General features: G+C 39.2%; 5 protein-coding genes across 7 annotated transcripts; 3 read left to right on the plus strand and 2 right to left on the minus strand.

The window, feature by feature from the left end:
• Positions 1-4: 4 nt before the first annotated feature.
• On the plus strand, positions 5-4,771 carry LOC114359833 (aprataxin and PNK-like factor). Of its 2 annotated transcripts, none has more exons than XM_028314347.1 (7): positions 5-226; positions 427-498; positions 608-935; positions 1,046-1,284; positions 1,603-1,697; positions 3,192-3,382; positions 4,476-4,771. In XM_028314347.1, the coding sequence occupies exons 1-7, from the start codon at positions 131-133 to the stop codon at positions 4,721-4,723; spliced, it is 1,269 nt and encodes a 422-aa protein (XP_028170148.1). In that variant the 5' UTR covers positions 5-130; the 3' UTR covers positions 4,724-4,771. The 2 variants fall into 2 exon arrangements, with proteins under 2 accessions (XP_028170148.1, XP_028170149.1); XM_028314348.1 differs by having other exon boundaries at positions 4,224-4,677.
• On the minus strand, positions 4,763-6,334 carry Trax (Translin associated factor X). Its single transcript, XM_028314352.1, has 4 exons — positions 6,200-6,334; positions 5,846-6,065; positions 5,069-5,496; positions 4,763-4,978 (listed from the first exon to the last, which is right to left on the minus strand). Exons 1-4 carry the CDS (start codon positions 6,210-6,212, stop codon positions 4,785-4,787), a joined length of 855 nt encoding a protein of 284 aa, XP_028170153.1. The 5' UTR covers positions 6,213-6,334; the 3' UTR covers positions 4,763-4,784.
• Positions 6,335-8,793: 2,459 nt separating this feature from the next.
• Positions 8,794-10,652, plus strand: Arpc1 (Actin-related protein 2/3 complex, subunit 1A). Of its 2 annotated transcripts, none has more exons than XM_028314349.1 (4): positions 8,794-8,839; positions 8,926-9,025; positions 9,112-9,206; positions 9,389-10,652. In XM_028314349.1, exons 3-4 carry the CDS (start codon positions 9,134-9,136, stop codon positions 10,438-10,440), a joined length of 1,125 nt encoding a protein of 374 aa, XP_028170150.1. In that variant the 5' UTR covers positions 8,794-8,839; positions 8,926-9,025; positions 9,112-9,133; the 3' UTR covers positions 10,441-10,652. The 2 variants fall into 2 exon arrangements, with proteins under 2 accessions (XP_028170150.1, XP_028170151.1); XM_028314350.1 differs by having other exon boundaries at positions 8,799-8,822.
• Sec71 (ADP ribosylation factor guanine nucleotide exchange factor Sec71) lies at positions 10,589-16,835 on the minus strand. The gene is made up of 3 exons (XM_028314343.1): positions 16,470-16,835; positions 11,188-16,064; positions 10,589-11,093 (listed from the first exon to the last, which is right to left on the minus strand). Exons 1-3 carry the CDS (start codon positions 16,594-16,596, stop codon positions 10,953-10,955), a joined length of 5,145 nt encoding a protein of 1,714 aa, XP_028170144.1. The 5' UTR covers positions 16,597-16,835; the 3' UTR covers positions 10,589-10,952.
• A 4,356-nt stretch (positions 16,836-21,191) lies between these two features.
• Bub3 (mitotic checkpoint protein Bub3) lies at positions 21,192-22,905 on the plus strand. The gene is made up of 4 exons (XM_028314365.1): positions 21,192-21,543; positions 21,615-21,839; positions 21,948-22,218; positions 22,324-22,905. Exons 1-4 carry the CDS (start codon positions 21,331-21,333, stop codon positions 22,611-22,613), a joined length of 999 nt encoding a protein of 332 aa, XP_028170166.1. The 5' UTR covers positions 21,192-21,330; the 3' UTR covers positions 22,614-22,905.
• Positions 22,906-25,717: the final 2,812 nt, after the last annotated feature.

Below are 25,717 nucleotides of genomic sequence, written 5' to 3' on the forward strand. Positions count from 1 at the left end.
CAGTTGTTGTTGTACTTGTTGTGTTGTTTGTTTGTTGTTGGGTTGGGATTTTAGATTTTCGCTAGTATATTGAAATTAGCTACTTTTAGTTATGTGTTTCTAAACATCAGTTATAAGTGAAACTTTAACAATGGTTTTCAAATTACTGCGGACTGACTCCAATGAACCTTGCAAAATAAAACTACCAGTCGGTAAACATTTGATTGGTAGAGGGAAGTTTCTTGATGTAAGCAATTTTGTTTTACTATATCCTTACTGATACTTACATTAACCATAAATCTATCTATCATAATAATCAATAGACCTTCACTGTTATTATTGTGCCATAGCTATCCCAAAGATAAGATTTTCTCATTTTTCTCTGATATGACAAATTTTATGGTGGTGTAATCACAGGGTGTAATGTATTTTATAACATGTTTTTAGTGTGAGGACAAAAGAGTTTCAAGAAACCATGGCGAGTTGGAAGTTTTTGGTGATACAGTAGTTATTAAGGCGGTGAGAACTTAACTTCCCTTGCTTAGTACAATTTCTCTGCTTCAAAAATGTTATTTACTATAGATTTATAAGACATATGACTTATTCATCTCCCCTAATCTAATTCCAGTTACACCAAAACCCATGTTTCATGATAAGGAAAGGAACCGAAGAAGTTCAAATAATAAAGAAGGACTGTACAGTCAACCTCGATAACGGTGACAGGTTTGGTTTGCTCCCTAACACTTACTGGTATGAGTTATTACACTGTGCGTTCACCGATGGTGACAAAGATGATGAACAAATCCAATCACAAGTCTATGAAGATGATTACAATAGCATAGCAACAGAACCAATGGACTGTGGTGATAGCACAAGACATGATGTGGATGAAGTAGTGGATTTTCACTTAAATGACACAGTGGAAGAGAATCCAGTCGGGTCTCCATCATTATTACGTAAGAACACTAATTAACTTTTCATTTGTTAGTTGTGTTTTTGTATAAACCTGGAGGATCATAACAAACGCTAACTATGAAACTAAATGTCATCAATTTATTCATTTCAGCTCCAGAAAACCAAATTTCAGAAAGTCCCAGTACTGCAACAAGGCAAACATCTAATGAAGAACCAAATCTTAATGAAGCACCAAGCTCACCAGCCAAGAGATGTCGCAGTCAGGGAAGTCACAGCCAAGATGATGAGAGCACAGTAAAGAAAATCAAAACTGAACCTGTCGAAGAACAGAAACTAGAAGTAAAGTCTGAGCCTGGTTTAGATGCGGCTGGACCCAGTAATAATCAAGCTGTAAGAACATTTTCCATATATTTTTATTTATTTATTTAAAATCTTTATTTCACACAAAAAAAACGGTCCAAAAGGCGAACTTAATGCCATGTGGCATTTTCTACCAGCTATTCTTAGGCATTGGCAAACGTGGAAACACAGTAGCCATAGAGGAGAAGAAGAAGAAGAAGTACTAATACATAAAATTTATATTACCTTTTCTCTAACACAATGAAGTCCAGCCAAGTTCAAGCAAATCTTAAAATTTTTCAAGAATAAATTGAGTATAATTTTACATGTTAACTTTAATTAATTTACGCGTTTTTTCTCATCTTCCAGGCATCCTCCTCAAATGCAAATGATGGTGGCTCAAAATCACCACCACAAAACCAAATTCTCAGAGAGAGGTGCATGTATGGAGCTAACTGCTACAGGTATGTTCCTATTTCATTTTTATTAGACTTACAACAATGTTTGGCAATTTTCAACGCAACGCTTCCTCAACGCCTAAACGTTACCAAAGGCAATCACACAGCGGCGTCCAATAGGCTAGTTTCCTAAAAAAAAATTTTTAGTCCGTCAATTTTAATAGAAAAAAAATTGGACACATATATTTTATTATTAATTGTCAATCAAACAAATAATTACAATGTTATAGTGTGTTGAAGTTCCGCGCGACGTCACAAAGTGCTGCACTTTTAACCCTTAAGTAACATCCTTATTTTTGGTTACACATTGAACACCCTGGGGTAAAAAAAATACCCCAAACGGAAATTGTAAATTTTTAAATATATATTGAAAATAAATTCAATTTGTGATTTATATGTATTAGCGGGCTCACTACATTATACGATTGCCTTAAAAAATCGTCTATCTAGCGTAAAGAAACATCTTAAATCAACCATAACAGAAAACAAAGAATTTTCCATTTGCAACTAATAGTGTCGACAATGGTCTTCTAGAAAAATCTTGGAAAGTTATTGTGGGAACCAAAAACTTGCACTAATCGGACATCGAATAGCTGCTTTATACACATTTTGAACTCAAAATTAAATAAAACGAAAATTTCTAGACTTATAACAAAGCAAAATAAAAAAAAATGTTTTTTATAAAATTGTGAGAAATTAATTTTTATATTATTTTATTCCTAATTATTATTTTCAGAACACATCAAACACACTGAATTATTACGTAATTATCACCTTCGAGTTCTATTTCTGTGTCAAATTTATAAACGCTCTGTTCTGAGGGGATGTCTTCAAAGTTCGAAAAGTATCATGTAAATCTAGCTCTTTTTATCTCTCTGCATTCTCGAGACAATGTGCTACTTGATCGTCATATAAGTTTTTATTCATTTTGTTTAAATATCATAAAAACCTATTAATTACATGTTAGGTGATGATAAATTAAAACATGCGTAACTAACACCCTGGGGTAAATTTCTACCCCACCTACCTGTAAAAGCCAAACGGATGATTTTTTTCACATCCCACGTCTACGAGCTTAAAGCGCACGCTCTGCATTGAGAATACACAAAACGAAATTGTTCTAGCTTCACTAGAAAAAAAGATATGCCAATTTTTATACGCCTGGGGTAAAAAATTACCCCACGGTGTTACTTAAGGGTTAAGCACTCATTGACGTCACGAACCTTTTCTTTAGAACTTTGACACGCTTGATCTCTTTACATTTTCATTAGTTTGAAAAAGTGAAAAATACGTGTCGAGTATTTTTTGATAAGCTAACTGACGGACTAATTAAAACTCTTGCTTTTTTACCCAGGAAACATCCCTATTGCGTCTAATTTCTTGGTGTTGCGGTGAATAATTATTATAGCACGCCTATAGAATTCTACTCCGAACGTTAAAAAAATATGACACGCCTCGTGCCATAACGAATCAGTTAATAAGTAACAAACTCACCTGCAGAAAGAATCCCCAGCACAAAGCTCAGTTCAGCCACCCCACGGATCCGGACTGGGGCTCCGGCGCTCAGGTGCCGTGCCCGCGCGGCGCCTCCTGCTGCAAGACCGACCCGCGGCATTTGCGCGACCACTCCCACCCGCCCGGCGCTCCGCAGGCGCCACAGCCGCGCCCGCTGCCGTTCCAGCCTAATCCAGGTTACTATTTATTTATTTATTTTTTGGGAAACATACAGTTACAATATAATTTAACTTAGTGCAGTAAAACAACACATAAACCAATTAAGTTTCCACAGTAAAATATACACATAAAGTTGGGCAAACCATTATGAATATTTTGTTGTGAAAAATATAAATTTACATAAAAAAAGTAAACAAAGTGACAAAAGAAAAATCATCAACTAATTAATAAAGGAGCGAACTGCAAAAATCACCTGACGCTCGCAATTTAGTTTAGTTACTATCAGTCATCATCATCATCATTTCAGCCATAGGACGTCCACTGCTGAACATAGGCCTCCCCTAATGCTTTCTATGTTTATCGATTGGTAGCGGCCTGCGTCCAGCGCTTCCCTACTATCATTCATTAACCCATTAGCCCCTCTAGACAAGTTGCACTTTTTGATGGAATCTCCGTACACAAAAAAGGCTTTTCGACCACTTTTCGACTGCTTTGTGATTATAATGTGCACTTTTTCTAGACCCACAGGCTGCGTTTCCACCAGATGTGCGAGGATGCGTAGCGAGGGATGTGTTAGTAAAGAACCAATAGAATCGGTTCATTTCTGTGTAGAATCTGGTGGAAACACAGCCTTATCTTCTAGTCTACCCCACAGTATCATAACGTCTTCATAATACTTCTACCCCCAGTAAAATAGTGCTGCAGTTTGACCGTAGACCTAGAGGCCTTGTGTTCAACAGATACAATGGTTTGCGGTTTGCTCTTTGGTTTAATTACTCAAGTCCTCGGGTTTTGTTGTGACCTTAACTGTTACAAACAACACAATAGATCTATTTACAATATTACCATTGTTCACAGGCATGAGAGTTGTCCAAAGAAATGGCAACATCTACTACATAAACGCCCACACTGTTAACTTTTTCGATGACGATGATCGCGTGGAAGCTTTAGACTCTGATGGAGAAAGTGTAGATTTTGATTATGAGTTTTAATTTTATCTGTTACGATCTTGAAGACGATTATGTTATATTTATTAGTTATACACTTTCACCGCATTATTGATTACATACTTAAAAGAATCTACACTCATTCCAACAAATTAATTTATAGGCAATAAGAAAAGGAAAACAAAACCTAAGAGAAAGAGTGATAGTGATGAAGATGATGAAGACCAGACGCAGAGCAACATTGTACAAGGGAAGAGGACTAGGAAGACCATCAACAGACCGAGCAACTGGAGTGGATCAGAGTCAGAAAATGAGGAGGATCCCTATGGCACTGATGAATCCGATGAGTGGCAACCTCCTAGTGATATAACAGACAGCCAGTTGTACTCCCAAGATTATAGTCAGATATGAGCAAGGGTATTATTGATATAAGTAAATGTAATAAAAATGTAATGTTAACATAGTTTTATTCTTAATAATATCCTTCATCATCAGAATGGTGTGCAGATTCTTCCCAGTCATTCATGGGTGGTTGCTGTATGAGCAAAGTGGGCGGGGCTTCACCACCTCGGACTTTCAGAGCATACACAGCCAACTCAACCTTGGCCACATTATTCCGTGTTGTATTCATCTTACGAGACAGCTCTTTGCCCATACCAAACAGACCTGAAACATTTACAAATCGTTAAAGTGGAATTTGAGAAAAAAAGTTTCCGGTAGCAATTATTGAAGCAAGTTATTTTGCTGCAGACTTACCTAAAAATCCTGTGTACAAATCCCTCACATATTGACAAGACTGGAAACATTCCTGACTGTCTCCACTCGAAATACTATTTACAGCCCGTCTCATCAATTCTCCGGTGAGGTCTGCCACCCCCAGCATGTAGTCTAAATAGGTGAGCATCGTTACTACTTTCCTTTCTGAGTCTCCATCATCAGTTGTTTCTGTTATGGTATATTCCATATCTTTCTTGACTTCCTCCCAAGTTACGAGTGTACCTTTGTCCACAAGAGAGCATAGTGTCTTTGCTTCAATGAACTCCTGGAAGCCAGCGGTTACGGCACGGGAATGTAAATACGCTGGGCTTTTTTCCAATTCCAAGCCAATGTACTTAATCGGACCTTGGACAAGTTTGTTCAGTCTTTCGTTGGCTTCAGTGACAGCTTTTTCTTTTGATTCTTTTCTGCAATTTGAAAATGGTTACATATCAGAAACAGACAACAGAAATTAAATGGCTAGGAGATATCAGAACAGAATACATGGAAATATTCTTCTTCTTTTCGTGTCGACAACAAACCTACACAGTGTCAGCCCAAAACTCCGCCACAAGAGTGGCGATGGAAATATTGAAAGAATTTCACCTGAAGATGGTCAAAGTATGATTTCTCAAAATTAAAGCTTGTATAAACATATTGTATTAATAAAAGCTTCATTTTTGCCTACATTAGAGCCTTATTTATCTAAAAACAATATTCCCTTGAAGCACAGAGTACGTATTAAGCACCTTTTGGCACAGCAAACTTCAAACTCACGTAATGGCAGAATGCAACAAGAATATGATGCGCTTGCTCTCGATGGTGATGTCGCGGGACAGCTTGACGAGCCTCTCGTGGCGGTCGTGACGGTCGTTGAGCTGTCTCGCGGCGCTCTTGAACATCGCCAGCACGGGACTGTCTGCTGGCAGCGAGAGAGCATTCTCACGCGCTACGGACGACAGCGTCTGGTTGCGGCGATTGCCGCGGTAATTTCTCCCTGAATATCACCAAACAAGAATATTAAATAGGCGATAGCTAACTCATCAATAGTAGGAAAGTGGTGCTTGAGTAGGTAAATATTATATTGCAAAATTATTTACGCTGTCTATTAAGGTATAATTTCGTTTTTACCTCGACCCGACATGGTTTATTGGTAGGATAGAGAGAAGTATTATTATTTTTCAAAATCAACAAATGCAGTTCAATGCACTATTTTCAAAAACTTCTGCAAGTTTCGCTTTTCGCTTTCGCTGAAAGATATTGACACAGATATTGACATACATGACAGCCGGTCAGCTGTGACCACAGAGTACGCCCAAGAATATTTCCTGTTTTATGCGACGCGACACTGCTTACGATTGGTTTAGCATGTCATTTGTGATAAAAAAAAGAGAAATCAAATCTGTCAGTTCAGTTTTTTGCAGGTACGGAAACTTCCATACTACGATCAAACTTGCTTCCAAACAGCGACTTCAGTCGATAAATTCCAATACTTTTTTTTNTAGGTTAAACATATCCATCGAACCAATATTTTTAAAACGCGTTAATCCTATAGATTATTATTACATCGATTCAAGAAGATCGGTCGCTCGCTGCGCTGCAGCGCGTGAGTTGCGGGGCGTGGTCTCGCGCGGGAGCGGGGATAAGATAGCTAACCGCGTCGACCCGAACGGGCAGACACGTGAGGGCAGACGTCGTTGTCACTTGTGCGCGCTAAGAGAATTTCATCGTTCCCATTTACTTCTTTCGCAAGTCGAATTTTTCGTTGAGANATCAAACTTGCTTCCAAACAGCGACTTCAGTCGATAAATTCCAATACTTTTTTTTTTTCTTTATGGCTCTCGCGGATTGCGTTTAGCCACGACAGGGTTCTTGATTTTTGCGTTCAGTTTTGCCATAAGTTTTGCGGACATTGGGTTTAGACAGGGTGGGATTGGGTTAAAGTTAAAAGGTAGGGAAACGAATCAATTACGGATGGAAACGGAACAAAGGATTGTTTTCATAGGATCAATTTAGGTGTGATATAATTACAAAATAATAAAAATAAAATAATATTTACATAAGTACAATATACATTACTATTTACAATTTTATATTATTATGGGTAATAAATTCGGCTAGGATATTATAAACATCAATGTTATTGGTATATAATAGGCAAGTGATGGATGTAGGAAAAGGAATTTTAACCCTTAAGTAACATCCTTATTTTTGGTTACACTTTGAACACCCTGGGGCAAAAAAGTACCCCAAACGGAAATTGAAAAATTTTAAGTAAATATTTAAAATAAATTAAATTTGTGATTTACAGTGTATTAATGGACTCACTGAATTATACGATTGCTTTAAAAGAACGTCAATCTAGCGTAAAGAAACACCTTAAATCAATCATAACAAAAAACAAATAATTTGTCATTGGCAACTAATAGTCTCCACAATGGTCTTCTAGAAAAATCTTGGAAAGTTATTGTGGGAACCAAAAATGTACACTAATCGGACATTGAATAGATTTTTCATGCATATTTTAAACACAAAATGAAATAAAACGAAAATTTCTGGCTTTATAATAAAGCAAAATAAAAAAACTTTTTTCTTATAAAATTATGAAAAAATATTTAAAAATATCTTTTATTTATTTTATTCGTAATTATTTTTTTCAAAACACATCAGACACGCTGAATTACTACGTAATTATCACTTTTGAGCCCTATTTCTGTGTCGAATTTATGAACGCTCTGTTCTGAGGGGATGTCTTCAAAGTTCGATAAGTATCATGTAAATAGGCTCTAATTATCTCTCTGCGTTCTAGAGACAATGTGCTACTTAATCGCCATATAAATATTTACTCATTTTGTTTAAATGTTGTAAAAACCTATTAATAACATGTTAGGTGATGATAAATTAAAGTATGCGTAACTAACACCCTGGGGTAAATTTCTGCCCCACCTACCTGTACAAGCCAAACGGATGATTTTTTTCACATCCCGCATCTACGAGCTCAAAGCGCACACTCTGGATTGAGAATACACAAAACGACATTGCACTAGCTACGCTAGAAAAAAAGATATGTCAATTTTTATGCGCCTGGGGTAAAAAATTACCCCACGGTGTTACTTAAGGGTTAATGGCTAAAAGAGAACTAATAAAAGAGGAACGATCATATAGGCAACAGTAAAAAAATATGTGATTTAAGTCTCCGACGCCAGAACCACAAATGCACGAATCATTATCAAGTACATGAATTTTAGCCAAGTGTGCTGGAGTGCACACGTGACCAAGTCGCATTCTAGTTAAAATGGTAGTAACTGTTTTGGAAAGATTAATTTTAACAAACCATGGTTTACAAAGGATGGATGGTTGAATGAGCTTGTAATGTTTCCCCTTAGATTGGCTAGTNAGAATTTTTCCAAATCCATTGTTTTGAAAATAATACAATACGTACACCATAAAGATAAATACTTTCAAAATAATGTATTTGAAAAAATTCTACATTGTACATCAAAAAAACAATAATTCTTTGAAGGTTATGAGGGCCTATGTGTGCGTGAACTGTGTGTATGTATACGTGGACTTTATGTATGTATGTGTGCGTGTACTATGTGTGTATGTGAGCGTTACGTACGTAGGTTAAGTACAGCGAATTTAACACCAGGCTGTCAATTAGTAGGCTCAAAAATTTGACAGAGAGGGTTCTCTATTTCCTATGTATTATGTATTACTTTTCTCTATGGTTTTTTGTGTCAATTTTGCTGTGGTGGGGTCTCTAAAATTGTAATTTGAACTAAAATTGTTTAAAAATATTGTTTAAAACGTGTTAAAATGTCTGTAATACTAATTAATTAAATAAACTGTTACAGAAATTCGCGTAGACTGCCCAGAGTCCGCGAATTTTACTTATCAGTATTGTTATCGAGCCGGGCGTGACTACATTCGTGAATAATCATTCAAATTCATCAGGTAAAGTTCTTTTCACATTCAAAATGATTAAGTATCTCTTAAACATCAGAAATAATAAGGCGATTATTTATAATTTGTTGTTTCAGGGTTTTAGATTGAACCTGTATCATGGCTCAAACATTATCCTTTGGTGACTCATGTGCCCCAATAACTTGTCACGCTTGGAATAAGGATAGAACTCGTAAGTATTTACTGATTCAACTAAACCTTTACATCCATCCAACCGAATTTACTAATGTACAGAAGATAATCTAATTTGAATTCTTTAGGACAAGTATTTTCCCCTCATCATTCACACTAATATTATTTTATTGAAATAAGAAATAGTTTATATTCCCTAAAATGTTTATTATCACTTTCCAGAAATAGCATTCTCACCTAACAACAATGAAGTCCATATCTATCAAAAAGAAGGAAGTGAGTGGAAACAAACCAACAACCTGGTCGAACATGATCTCCGTGTCATGGGCATTGATTGGGCTCCGAACACCAACCGCATCGTCACCTGCGCCGTCGACCGCAACGCGTACGTCTGGACCCAAGGAGAGGACGGCAAGTGGACCACCACTCTGGTACTGTTGCGCATAAACCGTGCTGCCACGTGCGTGAAATGGTCCCCCATGGAAAACAAGTTTGCTGTCGGCTCCGGAGCCAGACTAATCTCAATTTGCTACTTTGAGAAAGAAAATAATTGGTGGGTTTCAAAACACATCAAAAAGCCAATTCGGTCCACTGTAACCACATTGGACTGGCACCCTAACAATATGCTGTTGGTTGCTGGCTCTGCTGACTTCAAAGTGAGGGTTTTCTCAGCTTACATCAAGGATATTGAAGATCAACCTGGACCGAATGTTTGGGGTTCCAAGCTTCCCCTTGGCCAATTGTTGGCCGAGTTTCCCAATACTCCATCTGGTGGAGGCTGGGTGCACAGCGTTTCATTCTCTGAGGATGGCAACAAAGTTGCATGGGTGGGACATGACAGCTCCATCAATGTAGCCGATGCTACCCAAGGGAAAGCTGTCATTAAACTGAAGACTGAATATCTGCCATTTTTGGGGTGCAATTGGATTACCAATAACTCCTTAGTTGTGGCGGGACATAGCTGCATTCCATTACTGTATTGTCTGGAAGGCAATGAGTTGAAGTTTGTTGCTAAATTGGATAATACTCAGCGGAAGGAGTCTGGTGGACTGTCTGCTATGAAAAAGTTCCAGTCTCTGGATCGCCAAGCCCGCATTGAGACCAATGATACTCTGCTGGACTCTATTCATCAAAATGCTATCTCTTTCATCAGCCTCTATAAAGGCTCAAAGGCTAATGCCAAAAAATTCAGCACTTCTGGGTTGGATGGCCAACTGGTTATCTGGGATTTGGATTCTCTGGAGAGATCAATTGAAGGGCTGAAGATTGTTTAAAACTTGACAATATCATTTATAATTTTTATTTTAATAAGGATAATATAATCAGTTTGCGTGCGAGTTCTGAAGTCACTCCATGGAATAGAAATGTAACACACAAAAGCTGTGGAAATGATAGTCGCAATCACAGTCTGATCAGTCTAGCTTGAAATCAAATTAATAAGCAATCACGGCGGCGAGTGAATTCAGCTCCCCATACAGTAAAAACTTTCAAATATACAGAATAAACTATAATTTATGATACAACTTCTATGATTTATTATACAATTATAATTTTTAACTGTTGATATTAAAATAATAAGTTATATAAATTAAACATAAGACTACTACACCCTATATTTATATAATAGATCACTTTTAATACTACTGAAGTACTGATCGCTGTCAAATATTACATTAAAATTTAAGAAATCAACGAAATGTATTTTATTTTAACATTAACATCAAAAGTCATACTTTAACCTACAAAACTAGTTATAAGGCCATTTTGTATTAAATATAACAGCGTGCTATTGCGTGTTGGAGACGATGTTGAAGACGGGCCCGATGCGGATGAACACGCGGCGCAGCACCGACCGCAGCTCCGGCTTCAGGTCGAAGCACGTGATCTCACACAGCAGCGGGTAGTAGCTGGACACGTGTGCCGCAAACTGCAACCAAACCAAGCATTAGTATGAACTACCTTTCAAACTCTATCCCCACCACAATCCACACATTATCGGCTTTTCGATAGCAAATACTCACTCTTTCGTCAGGCATCTTCAGTATTCTGGTGAGAATCAACAGCAGAATGGACGTCCACGCGTCCCTGTGTGCTTCGCTCGTTACTCCGGCGAAGTATTCCAAGGCCTCGCAGCAAATCGTTATCAGACTCTTCTGCACAGCGAGCCAGTGGTCTCTCCGCGCCTCGTCGCTGTACATCTTGAAAAGTATCCGCAGGACGCACGCAAGAGACTGCGTCTCCTGCTTCAGCATGTTCGGTTTGACAGACCCCTTGAAGTTAGCCTTCCAAAGTACGTTTCTTTGCGCATTGTTCGTGTTGAAAGTCTTTGCGAAGCGATGACTGCACATCAGGCACTCGACGAGGCGCAGCAGATGGGGCGAGCTTAGCAGCCGGTACATGCCCTGCTCCTCGCGCTGGCACTCCTGCTCGGTGCCCGGCGTGCCTCCGGTAAGTTCCGCGGCAGCCAAAGCCAACGTCTCCGCATCTTCTTTTCTAGACGTAGCCGGGTAGAAGACGATGTTGTCAATCGTCTGAATCAATTCCAGCTGGACTACGCATTTGATCAGGAGGCTGTTGAATACACGATTAGACGACTTCGCTTCGTCCCCACCTTGCGGCTTCTTCAATATACCGTGACGCACATGCGGCGTTTCGCCGTCCTCGTTTTCGTCAGGCTTCCACGTCAACAGCGTAGTAGGTAAAGTGCTGTTGAAAATGTCCAACATTATCTGACATGTTTTGCTCCAAGTGTCTGCATTGAATTTTGTTCCGTTTGAAATGACTAGATTTTCCAAGCAGTTGGTGCCGGACCGCGCGAGTTGTTCGTTGTCCTGCTGCACGCACCAGTGCAACTGCGCGTACAGCTGCTCCAGCAGAAGAGAGCCAAGAATGTCGAAGTATTGCGTGAAGACGTCCACGATTGCGTACAACGCGTGGTTGCAAGTGGTAGTCATCCACTCGTTCTTCTCCAATTGGTGCTCAGGTAATTTCATATTGTCAAAGATTCTGAACAGTATATTGAATAAATCTCTCCACCAGTGCGGACGGAATGAATCACCATGCGTTTTTATAATCTCGAATAAGACTGTCAGGCCTCGAGTGCGCACGTCTAGTTTGCATCGACTGACGACACAAGACAATGAGAAGAGTAAGGGGAACCATCCTCTGAGCCATACTCTGTCTTCTTCCGGAGCTCCCTGTTCCCCTTCGAGGCCGGCGTGCTCCGCGAAGAGCTGCGGGGAAGCGCCCACGGCTGACGCGCAAGATCTCACCAGCCTTATAGCTTCCATGGACGTATCAGGGAATTTTGCATTACAAGCGAATTCAGATAAACATTTTACGGCGTCCTGGAATGAATCGATCATGGCAGGGAATTGCTTTTCGTAGAGCTCTGTAATGATTTTCCCTGTTGTCTGGAATGCTAAGTCAACGATTGCCTCGTCTTGGTCACTCGCTGCTAAGTGAAATACTGAAAATATATTCTTCCATCCTGATTTGATATTCGGGGCTTGCGAATTAACCATTTGTGCAATACATCTGACGACCATATCTCTTATTGTTGGCGAACTATTTTTCTTCATGATGTGTTCGAAAGGCCGTAAGAAGTCTTTCTGGAATTTAAAGTTCGCAAATTCGCCCTTTTCTATGAATTTCATGGATAGTTGCCTCAGGGAATCAACAGCAAAGAATGCGATGTCCTCGTTGCTGCTACATCCGACTTTATTGAAATGATCACCAAGAACTTGCCATATTCGAGACCACTGCAACCTAATACGACCCATATTGTAATATGATATTTCGACTATTTTCTGGAGAGAAAACATTCGAGGATTCGATGGGTGGCTCAACTCATCGAGAGATACTTGACAAAGAGCTTTGACGAAATCGACGATAGCGTCACCGTCGAGTCTCGTGGATCCAGTGAAAATTCTATCGACGGCTACCACCACGCTTTGGGAGCTTGTTTCTCCGATGTGCTCTTTGACACTAGGATCTAAAGACATCAGGCTGAATTTCAAGGAATCTGGCTGTGGCTTGATGCCGGAGCCGGATAAAAATTGAGGCCGCACGCCTGTCCCGATTAGCTGTGCTAGTTCTAGCTGAGAAATGCATTTGACCACATCCAACCAACTTGAGCCCAAGTAATTTCCATCAGTATGAGCGACAGTAATCAAAGTTTTAATTGTGTCGATATTCTTAGCCTTCATTTCTGTTATGGGCGAATTGGCCGTGAGAAGTGTGAATCGAGCCAGTGCTTGTACGTAGGCGTCTCTTTCCAGAGACATGTGGAAAATGCAAGCGATACGAATGGCGCATCGGATACCATCCAAGCAGAGCGAAGCTATTTCTGGGTCATCGCAATCTTGTAGTCCTACAGAAAATGCAGCAAGAAATGGCGTCCAAGCCATTTTGAACATGGGTCGCACATGTTCGACGTGTTTTGCCGTTGTGAATGGTGTCTGTACGTGCGATACTGACTCCATTAAATTTTTAGCAGCAGTAGATATCTGCTCCATTTCCATGTTCCATATAAACTTGCGTTTTTTCTCATTAGAAATCATGTGTTTGCCAGGTTTCGATACGTTTTTCATTTTAATCTCGTGACCAGCGATTTCGTCATAGATCTGAGATAGATATTCACGTGGCAGATCGCTATTGTCACTTATACCACTGTTCAATTTGATGTATTGTTCTTTTGTCATTTTATTCTTAACTTGTGGCGAGTGTAAGTCAGTTGTTAGCATTATTATGGAAAACGCCAATACGTAAACAGTGTCAGCACTGGAAAATAGGGTGTTGTTTGGATTGCATTCGCAATAGCGAGAAGCGAATTTTTCCATCAATCTGTCGATCTTTTGGGCCTCGCCGGGTAGGCGGAACCCTTCCAAGAAATGACGCAGTGCAGCAACAATATCCATATCCGAAAAATTCATTGAATCAATGTAGGCATACATAACTTCCTTGGAATGTTCGTCATTTTCGCCTAAGAATTCACCAATGAAAGTTTTATCAAGTCTCTCATCAGTCAGTAACCACTCTGCAATTTCTTTTGTTGAAGTGCCCAATAAACTTTGTTCCTGTAGGAAAGCAACCCCCTTTTTAGGTTTTCTGTTGAATAGTTCAATGCCTGTCTCCCAAACTTCTTTTTGTTGTTTTAATACTTCAAATTGTTCAGGGGAATCCAAAGTTTCCCTATTGCCAATGTTACTGGAACCAGTTGAAACTAAACTTAGACTTGATCCACCATGAGATTTGATGCTATGGTGATCAGTATCTTCCTTCGTAGTTCTCTCGCCAAGTGTCGTTTGCAAATTGGGGTTGATGTAAAGTTCTTTGCTCCACTCAACCATGCATTTCAAGATTGAAACGAGACATTCTAGGCCTCGTATACGCATCGATTTTTCTTGATTTGGAGTCGCGCCCAGCTCCAATGCCTGCCTACCTTGTGCGATTTTCGACACATCGTTAACCAAGCGCTGGAAAAGATTTGCCGCCGACAAATCGCAATCATAGTTTACATAGATGTCTACCACACTCTGGGCATCACCACAGATCCTGGTGAGAGCTTGGATCACCATCCATTTATGTTCAAAAGAAGAACTAGATGTTTCCAGGATGTTCATGAAAATTTCTTTGAAAAAGACCTCAATTTGCTTTTTGAGGTGGACTTTGAAATTTTGAAGGAGAGCTAAGAAAATAGCCAAAGAGAGTTCAAAGACCTCAGGTACTGAACTGACACCATTCTTAGATAATGCTACACAGAGGTATTGTTTGATAGCTGTGATGAACATTTCATTGTTCCTAAAAACTGGGCCAGCATTTTGTAGAATAGATAAAAGTAAATGCAATGATAAAATCTTAGATCTCAATTCATGGGATTTAGGATCTGGGGTGCCTTCAGGCAAAGGCTTCATTGATAATTTACAGAGAGCTCTGAAAACTAAGAAGGCATCTTTTTGAAGGACATGGGTAAACTTAGCAGTGACTGAATTATCATTTTCTGATGCAACATCAACACTTTCTTGTGAGGGTATTCTTGTAATAGAGGGTTCAGTGCCAGCTTGACCATTACTCTCTTGTGACACACTTCCACTATCATGGGAGTCTGAAGGATTCTCATTATTGTCAGGTACATTTTCATTCAATTCCTCAGCATTTTTCTTAGATGCAATACTAATAGCATTATCTATGACAGAATCTACAATTTGTTTAGCAATAATCTTTGCTTCAAATATATCATCTCCTGGCTCTTTTTCTTGCACAGGTGTTGTAGCGTCTTTCTCTTCTTCATAAACATGGTTTGCATGTCCATCTTCAGAGACAACATTGCCATTTGGTATTTTGAGTGGAGCTTCAGGAGGATGATGGTCAGACTCCATTGCTTGATTCTCCATCTTTGTGAATATGACATTCAGCATTTGTGTCAGGGTTGCTCTTGCTGTTGTTTGGTTGATAAGATTTTTGCTTGCAAGGTAGATGTTGTAACATGTTCTGACTGCCAGTAGTACTGTTCCTTCATGTACTTCAACATGTTGGCTGGTTATAACAGTGAGGAGAGCCTTTATTATTTGTAGTTGGACACCTTCATCTGTCTGGGGCCCTGTGAAGCAACTGCAAATGGTTTCAACTATGCGGTCAATAAGGAGTTTTCTTGGAGTAGTGGAGTCTGGAATATTGCCTGTCAGGTGGCCATAGGCTATGAGTTTTTGCAAACAGTCCAGGGCAGTGACAACTATCCTTGATGCTTTACTTTGACATGCCAGTTCAAAAGGCAGGAAATATTTCTCTGCTGTGATGATGTTGGAGGCATCATTCTTGGGCAGTGGGAGTGTCCCTGAAGTTGGATTTTCAGGTGTGTCTCCTTGTCCGCCATCTTTCAACTCTGTCTTTATTTCCTCTGAAAAATGATTAAAACAATTGATAAAATTGAGTACTAACACAAGTCAAAAAAAATACAAGTGATTACTTTACTTAGCATTAGCATTGAAACAAGTTTCATGTTTGAAATGGTGTTAATTACTTTACAAAATGTATAGAAACAATGAAGTGCTGTTGAGTCATTTACTGTATACTAAATTCATTATTGCTAATTGCTATGATAAGGCTAAGTAGGCACTAGGCAGACATTTTTCATCTACTTTCATTCCCAAGGTCACCTGACAATCACTCCACACCTGAACATTTTGAATAGACTGTAATGCACCATAGTGTAACCTAATTAGCGGTAACAAAATATAAGCACTATACTTATATGGGCTTACTACGTTTCAAAGCTACACAAAATGTCACAGGACAATCTTACCTAGAGCTACCTCACAGGACTTTTTCAACTGACTGTGATAGGACCTTTTTATATCCTTATCGGCTAATATCTTCTCTAACGCTCGGACTATAAACATTTCTTTAGTTTTTAGATTGGTTTGCATCATTATTTAATAAGGAAATCACTCCATTCGTTCCTATCGGAATCGACTCAATTGCGTGTTTCTATAGTCATTTATGGAGATTGTTGAGGCACTGTTCTATTGTATTCGTAGGATTATTTCTTCGATAAATAACAACACAAATGTAGCATCACAAAAGTCTTGGCAACGGATGGTTTTACGTAAAAATCATTTCTGCGAGACGGGGTATTTCACGATTCACACCTCATCACAAACATGTCAATATGAAACATGCGTTCAGACTTCAGTTTTGCTAAAATTTTGTATTGCGTAATATAACAATCATAAAATTAAATGTTCTATATTTTTCAAGGATTATATTTTAAAGAACTTAAGAAAAAAAATATCGATTGTTATACATTGATATCCGTTCTATAAATCACTTAACTCCAATCTTATACAAGCAATTTGAATTTTGCTGAAATGAACGCATTCATTAAGCGCGCTCTACACTCGCGCGCGATTCTTGCTGTGAATTCACGCCGCGATTCGCGCCGTACACTTCGCGTTTATATGACTGTGTCTCTCCACACTCGCGAAACCTCGCAGTCTCGTTCGCGGCCTCAATGGATGACGACGTGATTGTTGCTGCGTTGACGCTCTGTGCTATATCGTATTACAATTACCTATGTATTAAAAATAAGACACAAATAAAAAATGTTTAATGGGTTTATACATATATTTCACTTGAGCTTGCTCCACTATGAGTGGAATCCTTAACTTTCTTTCTATAGGTTCTATAACTGGACTGGAATATTCAAAATGTCACTTATCCGCGTCCAGGCATAGTGGGTCTTATTTTTATGGTCCTTGTGTTTGGACTGTCAAAGTATTGGTTCGGATTGAAAACACTCGATAAATTTCAACTTAAGTTCATTATTCCATGCCTAGTACCTACTCATTTAAAAAAAAAGAACGTTAGNTTGGACTGTCAAAGTATTGGTTCGGATTGAAAACACTCGATAAATTTCAACTTAAGTTCATTATTCCATGCCTAGTACCTACTCATTTAACAAAAAAGAACGTTAGTAAGTACGCAATAATGCACAACCATTTGCGACGGCGTCTTCTCAGCTATTGCGAAAAACTGCGAGTGTAGTTGCGTTCGCGATCGCGCGCCGTGAACCAAGCGCGAACCTTTGTCGCGGGACAAAAAACCGACAACGAACGGGGAACGGCGCGAAGCGTGAACGTGAACGCGCGAAAGTCCGCGAAACCATCTACACACGCGTTTCGCGGCTTTCGCGGCCTTTCGCGCCGCGAGTGTAGAGCGCGCTTAACATTAATTGCATAATCCGCCTAAGTGTACTCACAGAATACACTTACGATTTTGAAATAAGTTATGTAATTTAAATTTTCATATAAATTGTAAGATTAGAATTACGTTTTTAGTATATTTATGAATTATGCACAAATTAACATTCTTGCAAGCATTTTTTATTTATAATTATGTAAATATACATAGTATTACATATTGTCAGTTTGTTTGCTTGTGCAACCGTCCGGTATTTAACCATATTGTATTTTGTACTAAAGTTAATAAACACCTCATGATTTCCATTGAAATAGATTCAGTTTACAGTATTGCAGCACACCAAGCTAAACACTGCGGCATCTTAATATTGTAATAAGAGCGAGTTTTACTTTGCAACGAAAAATGAATGATGTGCGGTCGACTGTACCGATGTACAGCATCATATCATTGAAGCCTTCATTGAAGGTGTATAGTCTGGTGCTGTCGATACATAATATCATCCATTACAACTACCTACATAAGATGCCAATGCTAGCTCGATGTATCGTCCGTATGGAAAGATTTGAATTCAAACAATAATGATTCTGTTATGATCACATACTGCCTTTATAGACTATTTTCTATTTATACGGCTTCTGCATTTTTACATGCTACGCACACATTCCAAGTTCCATTTTAGGTAGTAAAATATTTTTAGGCCAAATTTTTTAAGGTTGTGAGGATAGTGTACCCTAAACGATTTCTAGTCGAAATGTCTCATTTAAAATATTGTTATGATGGATTGATGCTTGACACTTGCATTTTGTATTCTAGACCAAGAAGTGAGTACCTATGAAGAGAGTAGAGACATGTTTTATCTATGAGACATACCAAAAATTTTAATGAAAGTAATATTAATTGATTCTAATAAAATAAAAACAGTTAAATCTACAAAAAATGTTTTATTGCATACACGTATCAATTTCCGTTTTCACATGCCATTAGATTTTATTAAAATGTGTACATACAAAATGATAACAATAAATATTTCGTCACGCAATTGATAGTTAGATAGGTACTTGTACAAAAATACATTAATAATTTTATACTTCTTATCCTATTTTACAAATACACGTTCCCAGACTGATATTTAAAAAAAAAGTTACACAAAATGATTACTTACTAACTTTTATTGAATAATACTTTGCGTGCATAGTTTGCTATCTCGTGCAGAAATAAGTGGGGGTTGTATAAAATAATACATACTTAAACAGCTCAATGCATATTACAATGTCAATATCCCTTCTATGTCTTCCCTTTACCAGTTTGTTAAAAAATAGAATAGCAAAATAGGATGTATGTATTTTAATTTACTCTATAATTATAACTTCTTGAATATTTTAACTTTAATTCACTTAGTATAAAATTGCAAAATTTTACGTTTACATACACAACATCTTTTATTCTCAAGAATTTTTGTAGCATACCTAGAATTACCCTATAAAACAAGATACACATTATAACTAACACCTATAGATAAGATGACCCTACCCTAAAATTGCCATTGTAATATTTATTACAAGCTTTTTATTACTTTCACATGTCTGTTTAAATACTGGGCCTCAGCATGAACCATGTAAAAACCAGGCACAATATAAAAACTATTAGTAGATTAAGCTTAGACTTATCAATGCATTCCGCCGATTGCGTGTGCCGCCGGCGGCAGGCCACACAAAATTTTATCACGAATGTCCACATTTATATTGAGAGATTCTTCTTACAACTCTAAGGAAACTGGCGACGCGACACGACGGCGAAGCGGCGGCGATGAGGAGTAGTATAGCGATCGCCCCGCCTGTTTCTTGCGCGTCACCATATACTGTCCATGTTGTATGCATCACCGCCGCTCGGCCGTCGCCAGTTTCGTGCCCGCAGACTTAAATGATCGGCTAGTGTCAACTTAATACTACAACTAGAGGAAATTTCTTCTCACTTCAAGAGTCCACAGAGTTTGAGCAATAAGCACACACACGTTTTCACCGCGCCTAACCTACGTTCAACACTACAATTTGCTGAACTGCAAAATTAAACCTTATTGGGCGCGTTATGCAGAAAATAGCGCTTGTTAGAAATTGTTAGCAAAATGGCGATTGCAACTGCCGAAACATGTTTTTGACGAGAACACGTTTGCTAAACTTCAAAAGTGAAGATTTCCCATAAATTTTTTTGACAGTTCGGTCGCTTCGAATTCGAATTTCGTCCAATGACCACAAGCTACCCATCCTTATAGCTCGCGTGTAATTATATTGCTGTCGCGCTCGCACACTCCCTGTGGCTTCCCGTCGCGTCGCACAGCAGTGTGACAGCAATATAATTTTATGCGCTAGTGATAAGGATGGGTAGCTTGGGGTCATTCAATTGGACGAAATTCTATCTGCTCAACGACCGGACTTTAGCGGTATTTTCTGGCAAACGCGCGCACTATAGGAGATCACAATACACCGCGCCTAAGCGAGTTGGAGGTTAAGCGCGGACTGGTCGTTACACTAGAGCGCGGGCGAGGCGCCGGCGTTCAGCGATGGCGACCAATGTATTTAAGTCTGATCGCCATCGCTGCACGCCGGCTGATCGCGCTGGTTTGACTGAACCTTAAGCGAGTTGGAGGTTAAGCGCGGACAAGTCGTTGCACTCTGCTTCGGGCTCGGGCGCGGGCTCAGGCTCTACGGCGGGCTCGGCGGGGCCGGTGGTGGAGTCGGGGAGCGCTTGCTGGGCGGCGGGGGGCCCCGGCGAGGGCTCCCCGGCGCCCGCGCGCCCCTAGGCGGCCGCTAGCGCCTCCTGGTGGACAAACGACATAGTTAGGCCACAGAATAATAATAAGTACTACGTACAGAAGTTTTACTTCGCGAAGGTATTTAAAAAAATTTATGCTCAATGTCATTAACAATATGGTGCAATTTAGCTTGTCTCAAGAGTCAAGCACCATTTTGTTGACAAACGTCAGTGATCGGCACTGCGCCGAAGCTATAGGGCTGACTTCGGTAAAATGATGTGACGTGAGGTGCCAAATTGCGGAACATGGCGGAGGAAATACATGACTTAGCATGAATTATCATGAATAATATTAACCCATTATNTTTGTTTTATTCATTGTTAAAAATGTAATTAGCTCTTTAATTAAAGACATAGTTATGTCCAGCAAATTTATTAAATTAACATATTAAAGAAATTACTTTTTCAATTTGATTCTGACGGATTACATAATAATTTAATTGAGTTTGTAACAAAACGCGAATAAATGACACATGGTTTGATTGACATAAAAAAATATATTCTTTCTTGTCGTTGTTTGTCTGTGGTGCTGAACGGATTGTTGGTTTTCTCGCTGCAAGCCGTTTTATTATTTAAAATATCTAGATTTAGTTGAAATACCATTAGTTTTCTTTTATTTTCCTGTGTTACTAACAACTGACAAAATTGCTTCCACAATGACTGTGACGCGGGTGGCGGAGTCCCGCACAGAATTCAAACTAAAGAGTCTGCCTGAGGACGCTATTTCTAGCGTGAAATTTGCGCCGAAATCGAATCAGTTCCTTCTTTTATCATCTTGGGACTGCTCCGTGAGATTGTATGATGTCGTGGCCAACGTGGAGCGCCATAAATACAGCCACGAGTTGCCTGTGCTCGACGTGTGTTTTAGGGTAAGGATTTGGTTAAATATCATGTGGGATCATAACAAAAACATAAGGTTAAAACTTCATGTATGTTTTAGGATGCCGTCCACACGTATAGCGGAGGACTGGATCAAACTCTCAAGATGTACGACCTGAATGCGAGTTCCGAGACGGTGCTAGGGGAGCACAAGGGTGCTATTCGTTGCGTGGAGTTTGCGAACGAAGTGAACGCCGTACTGACGGGCAGCTGGGATGGCACTGTGAAGATGTGGGACAGCAGAGTGCCCAACTGTGTTGGTACCTACAATCAAGGAAATGAGAGGGTAGGTAGATGAGTCAAGTAATTAAATTCAAATAATTAATTTGCTTGAACTCCCAAATAAACTTTATACCAAATATGGTTTAAATTACTGTATTTTATATATTTCCAGGTATACACAATGAGCATAGTTGGTGAAAAATTCGTAGTTGGCACTTCAGGACGCAAGATATTTGTGTGGGATGTCCGTAACATGGGGCATGTGAACCAAAGGCGTGAGTCCTCCCTGAAGTACCAGACAAGGTGCATCCGAGTATTCCCCAACAAGCAAGGCTACGTCTTGAGCTCCATCGAAGGCCGAGTAGCTGTTGAGTACCTTGATAGCAATCCTGAGGTGCAAAAGAAGAAATATGCCTTTAAATGCCACAGAATCAAAGATGGCGGTAAGTTAATAAATAGAAAATTATTTACTTCTCTCTTTCAATAAAAAACTAATGGATAAGTAAAAATAATTACAAGAGATCAATAAATATTTTGTTCATTTCCAGGCCTTGAAAAAATCTATCCAGTCAACGCAATAAGCTTCCACTCGCTATACAACACATTTGCAACCGGTGGCTCTGATGGTTATGTCAACATCTGGGACGGCTTCAACAAGAAGCGACTCTGTCAGTTCCACAGATACAACACTGCGGTGTCATCGCTCAGCTTCTCACATGATGGCACTGCGCTAGCGATAGCATGCTCCCAACTAGATGAAAGTCAAATCGAAGACCCCAAGCCTGAGGACACGATCTACATTAGATATGTAACGGACCAAGAAACCAAGCCAAAATGAGGCGGATATTTTACCCGATAGACAACAGGCTGATATTGGGTGTAGTTAGTGTTTATGTTTGTTTCGTTAACTGCGTATTGTGATATAATGTTAGCTAAGCCCTTGTGTGCACAATCCAGGGTAATAAGATTGAGATTTTTTTCCCAAATCATAATTCATTGCATTGTGTTCTTTGTCCAGTAATGACGAATTGTTAAAGCAATTTCAATTAATTTGTAGTGTAATAAATCTCAAAAGAATGTATGTGGCCAATATCGTCTATCGGGGGTGTAAATGAGTTAGTTCGAACTGAGACGTCCTCAATCCTCATAATGATTAAGTGATAAATTCTTAATAAATACAATTAAGTTTCTTACCTCAACTGTTTTATTTTAATTGCGCGAAATTCACGGAACAGAATCGCGAAAATGCGTACGGAAGTATGGGCGAAGCTCAGCGAAACGAACTGAACTGCGTGTGTGCTGATTCGATCAATTTCGCGCATAGTGTAAGTTGTAACTGCGCTTGCTGATAGTAGACAAAAACATCGCGATGAATCAAGAACTTGGTTAAAAAGTTAAAAACCTTTGAATGTTTGTGAAACTGGAGTAGAATGCCAAATGGCATTAAGATCGCCTTATATCCCAATACAAACTTATTAAATGTGCCTATTCTCCCTTTTCACTTTGTCAGACAATCTAATAGACTGAAAATTATTAATTTAACTGCTTTTAAAAATAAAAGTTTTCAGCAAATATCTAATCTAAACATTTTTTAAAAATCATGATTGAAATGCAAACATGCTTTAATTTAACCAGTTCAAATAACAGCTTTTAGTACAGTCCCAATTCCTAAACTAATTCTACGAGCAACATTACACACAACGCCTGCTTTGCATTGAGGGCAATGAATAAAATATTTGATGCAGCAACAACATAGAGTTTCTAATGAATTCCACCAAGATGGGAAATTGAACTGAAATTTTGCTCACCATATAAGTCAGCTTGAATATTAAAACGCATTCCGAATGTGAAAATTAACACATTCGCGAATACACAGGTAGAGGCGGGCTTGCAATTAGATTTAAGAGCATTCTGTGATCCTGCTCAAGTCTGTTGGTATTTAACACAGGCCTTATTTGGTGTTAATAAGGTGTACAGTTTCGTGTACGTTGGCGTTTTAAAGTTGGCGCGGCGAAAGTGGTGGTCGGTCCAAATTGGCAGATAAACAAAGCTTCTGTTTGCGACCACCTGAAGTTTGAAGCATAAATACCTGGCAGCTTTAATGGCACTCTGTTAGCAGAGCCTTATACTGCGCTCGGTAATTATTCTAGTATTAGGTAGCAGCCCGCTAATTGAGGAAGTAATTCTTGCTAATATAACGGAAGCCGAGATTCTCTGTTTGTTAAAATATCGGTTTGTTTTCTTAACTGTGAATGTTCTGCGCGTTAGTCATAAATTATGGTGATGAGATCGTCGGGCTGGACGTAAATGTAGAGTTATTAATCATGAGCGAACTTAGCTCAGACTAATATCGAGTCAAATTATTACGTTACGTAATTATCCTGGTTTTAACTTTACCTACAGTTAGAATTAGAAAAGAAAAAAGAGACAAATGCAGCCACTAAAACAAACAGTAGGACCGTATGTTGCCTAACTACCTACCTACTTAAGTATAAAAAGTAGTCAAACCTACTCTAAAATGATTCCAATATAATTCTCTCTGGTGATACTGTATGTCAATAGTCATATCTCATGGGTTTAAGGCTTCATTAATTCAAATTCATACACGTCTAATTTCGGACCACTAAATGACAGTGGCCGCGCCCAGCCCGTCGCGAAAACCTTACGGTACCGCTGATTTATGTTATCTCTAACCTATCTACTGTACCTACCCAGGTCACTGGTGGCTGGCACACGCTTGTTGTGACGGAGAACGTAAACTTGCACGTTAAGACCAAGTACCTACTTAAACTTAAATACCTACTACTACTTACCCACGTATTTCCGACTGAGTGGATCACTCCCACTCTATCTATGGATGTCATAAAAGTCGACTAAGATCTCTCATCCTGTAGGCCTAAGATGCACCCCGTGATAGGCGATTATCACGCCATTTTATCGATTTTGCCCATACAAATTGACGTCGATAAAAGTTATCACGGCGCGCATCTTAGGCCTACTGGTCTGGTCAGTGCAGCGAGGGGAATGTAGGTCAAATCCTCTATCCTCCATGTCTCTGGTTACTTAATTATACAGTACAGTACCGTCTTTACTTCGACTAAGACTTCGATTCAGCCGAGAAAAGAAGAAGAATCTTCTTCTCTGTCTTGACAGAGAGTGGTCGTGGTTGTCAGGACTTCAGGAGTGTAAATTGTTGTGGGCGGATGTTGCTCTCTTTATGATGTCTCGCCATATTTCCCTGCTGGGGGTAACTCGGTAGAAAGTAACGGTAAAGTTGGTTGATTGAACCTATTAACCAAAAAAAAGGACTGCAGAAGTGGAGACAAATTCGCGTGACCGCACAGTTCACGTTACGTGCACAGTAACGTTCTACAGTGAAGATGCGCGCGTGGGCGGGCGACCTGTGACTCCTGCGCCGACAGCCGTCTCGCTCGCACCTGTCGCGTATGGAGTTGCACATATGATTGGCCAATGCTGCATAGGTCGCACTTAATGGGTTACTTGAATATCATTCGAATCATCATACGTAGCATTTGTAATTTGAGATTTTAAGAGACGGTTTCTTAATTATTAAGTTTTAACATAATATGTATCATGATTTCACTCCGTAAGCGTAGACGTGGATGATTAAATGGTCCTGCATAAAGTGAACTTCAAAATTCATAACAGCAGACCGCCATTTGCTAGAAAGATCAGAAGTTCTCGTCAGGATTTATTTAAACTACATTTTATGCAAACGAAGTGCAGGGTCACTTATACCTACCATCAAAAAGCTTGAAAGCCTACGGCCTATACTGCGAGCGATTTTTAAGCAAGAATAAGTTACCTTAGTACATTTTAAAATAACCACAGCTTTCAGTGCAGGCAGAATAAGATAGATGCGCAATGACATAAAACCTTCGGAAAATCTCACGACTATATTTTCTACGTAATCTGTGGAAA

Source organism: Ostrinia furnacalis, unplaced genomic scaffold (assembly GCF_004193835.3).
Source record: "Ostrinia furnacalis isolate ACB-3 unplaced genomic scaffold, ASM419383v2 OfSCF4670, whole genome shotgun sequence".
NCBI classification, from domain to species: Eukaryota; Metazoa; Arthropoda; class Insecta; order Lepidoptera; family Crambidae; genus Ostrinia; species Ostrinia furnacalis.

Excerpts from the sequence above, each read along its gene's own strand:
- LOC114359833 (XM_028314347.1), top strand. The coding sequence starts at position 131 with ATGGTTTTCAAATTACTGCGGACTGACTCCAATGAACCTTGCAAAATA. Across the intron at positions 499-607 it reads ATACAGTAGTTATTAAGGCG|TTACACCAAAACCCATGTTT; the intron begins GTGAGAACTTAA and ends ATCTAATTCCAG. Across the intron at positions 3,383-4,475 it reads GCCGTTCCAGCCTAATCCAG|GCAATAAGAAAAGGAAAACA; the intron begins GTTACTATTTAT and ends ATTAATTTATAG.
- Trax (XM_028314352.1), bottom strand. Across the intron at positions 5,497-5,845 it reads TTGTTGCATTCTGCCATTAC|AAAAGAATCAAAAGAAAAAG; the intron begins GTGAGTTTGAAG and ends TTCAAATTGCAG. Across the intron at positions 4,979-5,068 it reads TTTGTACACAGGATTTTTAG|GTCTGTTTGGTATGGGCAAA; the intron begins GTAAGTCTGCAG and ends TAAATGTTTCAG.
- Arpc1 (XM_028314349.1), top strand. The coding sequence starts at position 9,134 with ATGGCTCAAACATTATCCTTTGGTGACTCATGTGCCCCAATAACTTGT. Across the intron at positions 9,207-9,388 it reads TTGGAATAAGGATAGAACTC|AAATAGCATTCTCACCTAAC; the intron begins GTAAGTATTTAC and ends ATCACTTTCCAG.
- Sec71 (XM_028314343.1), bottom strand. The coding sequence starts at position 16,596 with ATGATGCAAACCAATCTAAAAACTAAAGAAATGTTTATAGTCCGAGCG. Across the intron at positions 16,065-16,469 it reads GTCCTGTGAGGTAGCTCTAG|AGGAAATAAAGACAGAGTTG; the intron begins GTAAGATTGTCC and ends ATCATTTTTCAG. Across the intron at positions 11,094-11,187 it reads TGAAGATGCCTGACGAAAGA|TTTGCGGCACACGTGTCCAG; the intron begins GTGAGTATTTGC and ends GTTTGGTTGCAG.
- Bub3 (XM_028314365.1), top strand. The coding sequence starts at position 21,331 with ATGACTGTGACGCGGGTGGCGGAGTCCCGCACAGAATTCAAACTAAAG. Across the intron at positions 21,840-21,947 it reads ACAATCAAGGAAATGAGAGG|GTATACACAATGAGCATAGT; the intron begins GTAGGTAGATGA and ends ATATATTTCCAG. Across the intron at positions 22,219-22,323 it reads CCACAGAATCAAAGATGGCG|GCCTTGAAAAAATCTATCCA; the intron begins GTAAGTTAATAA and ends GTTCATTTCCAG.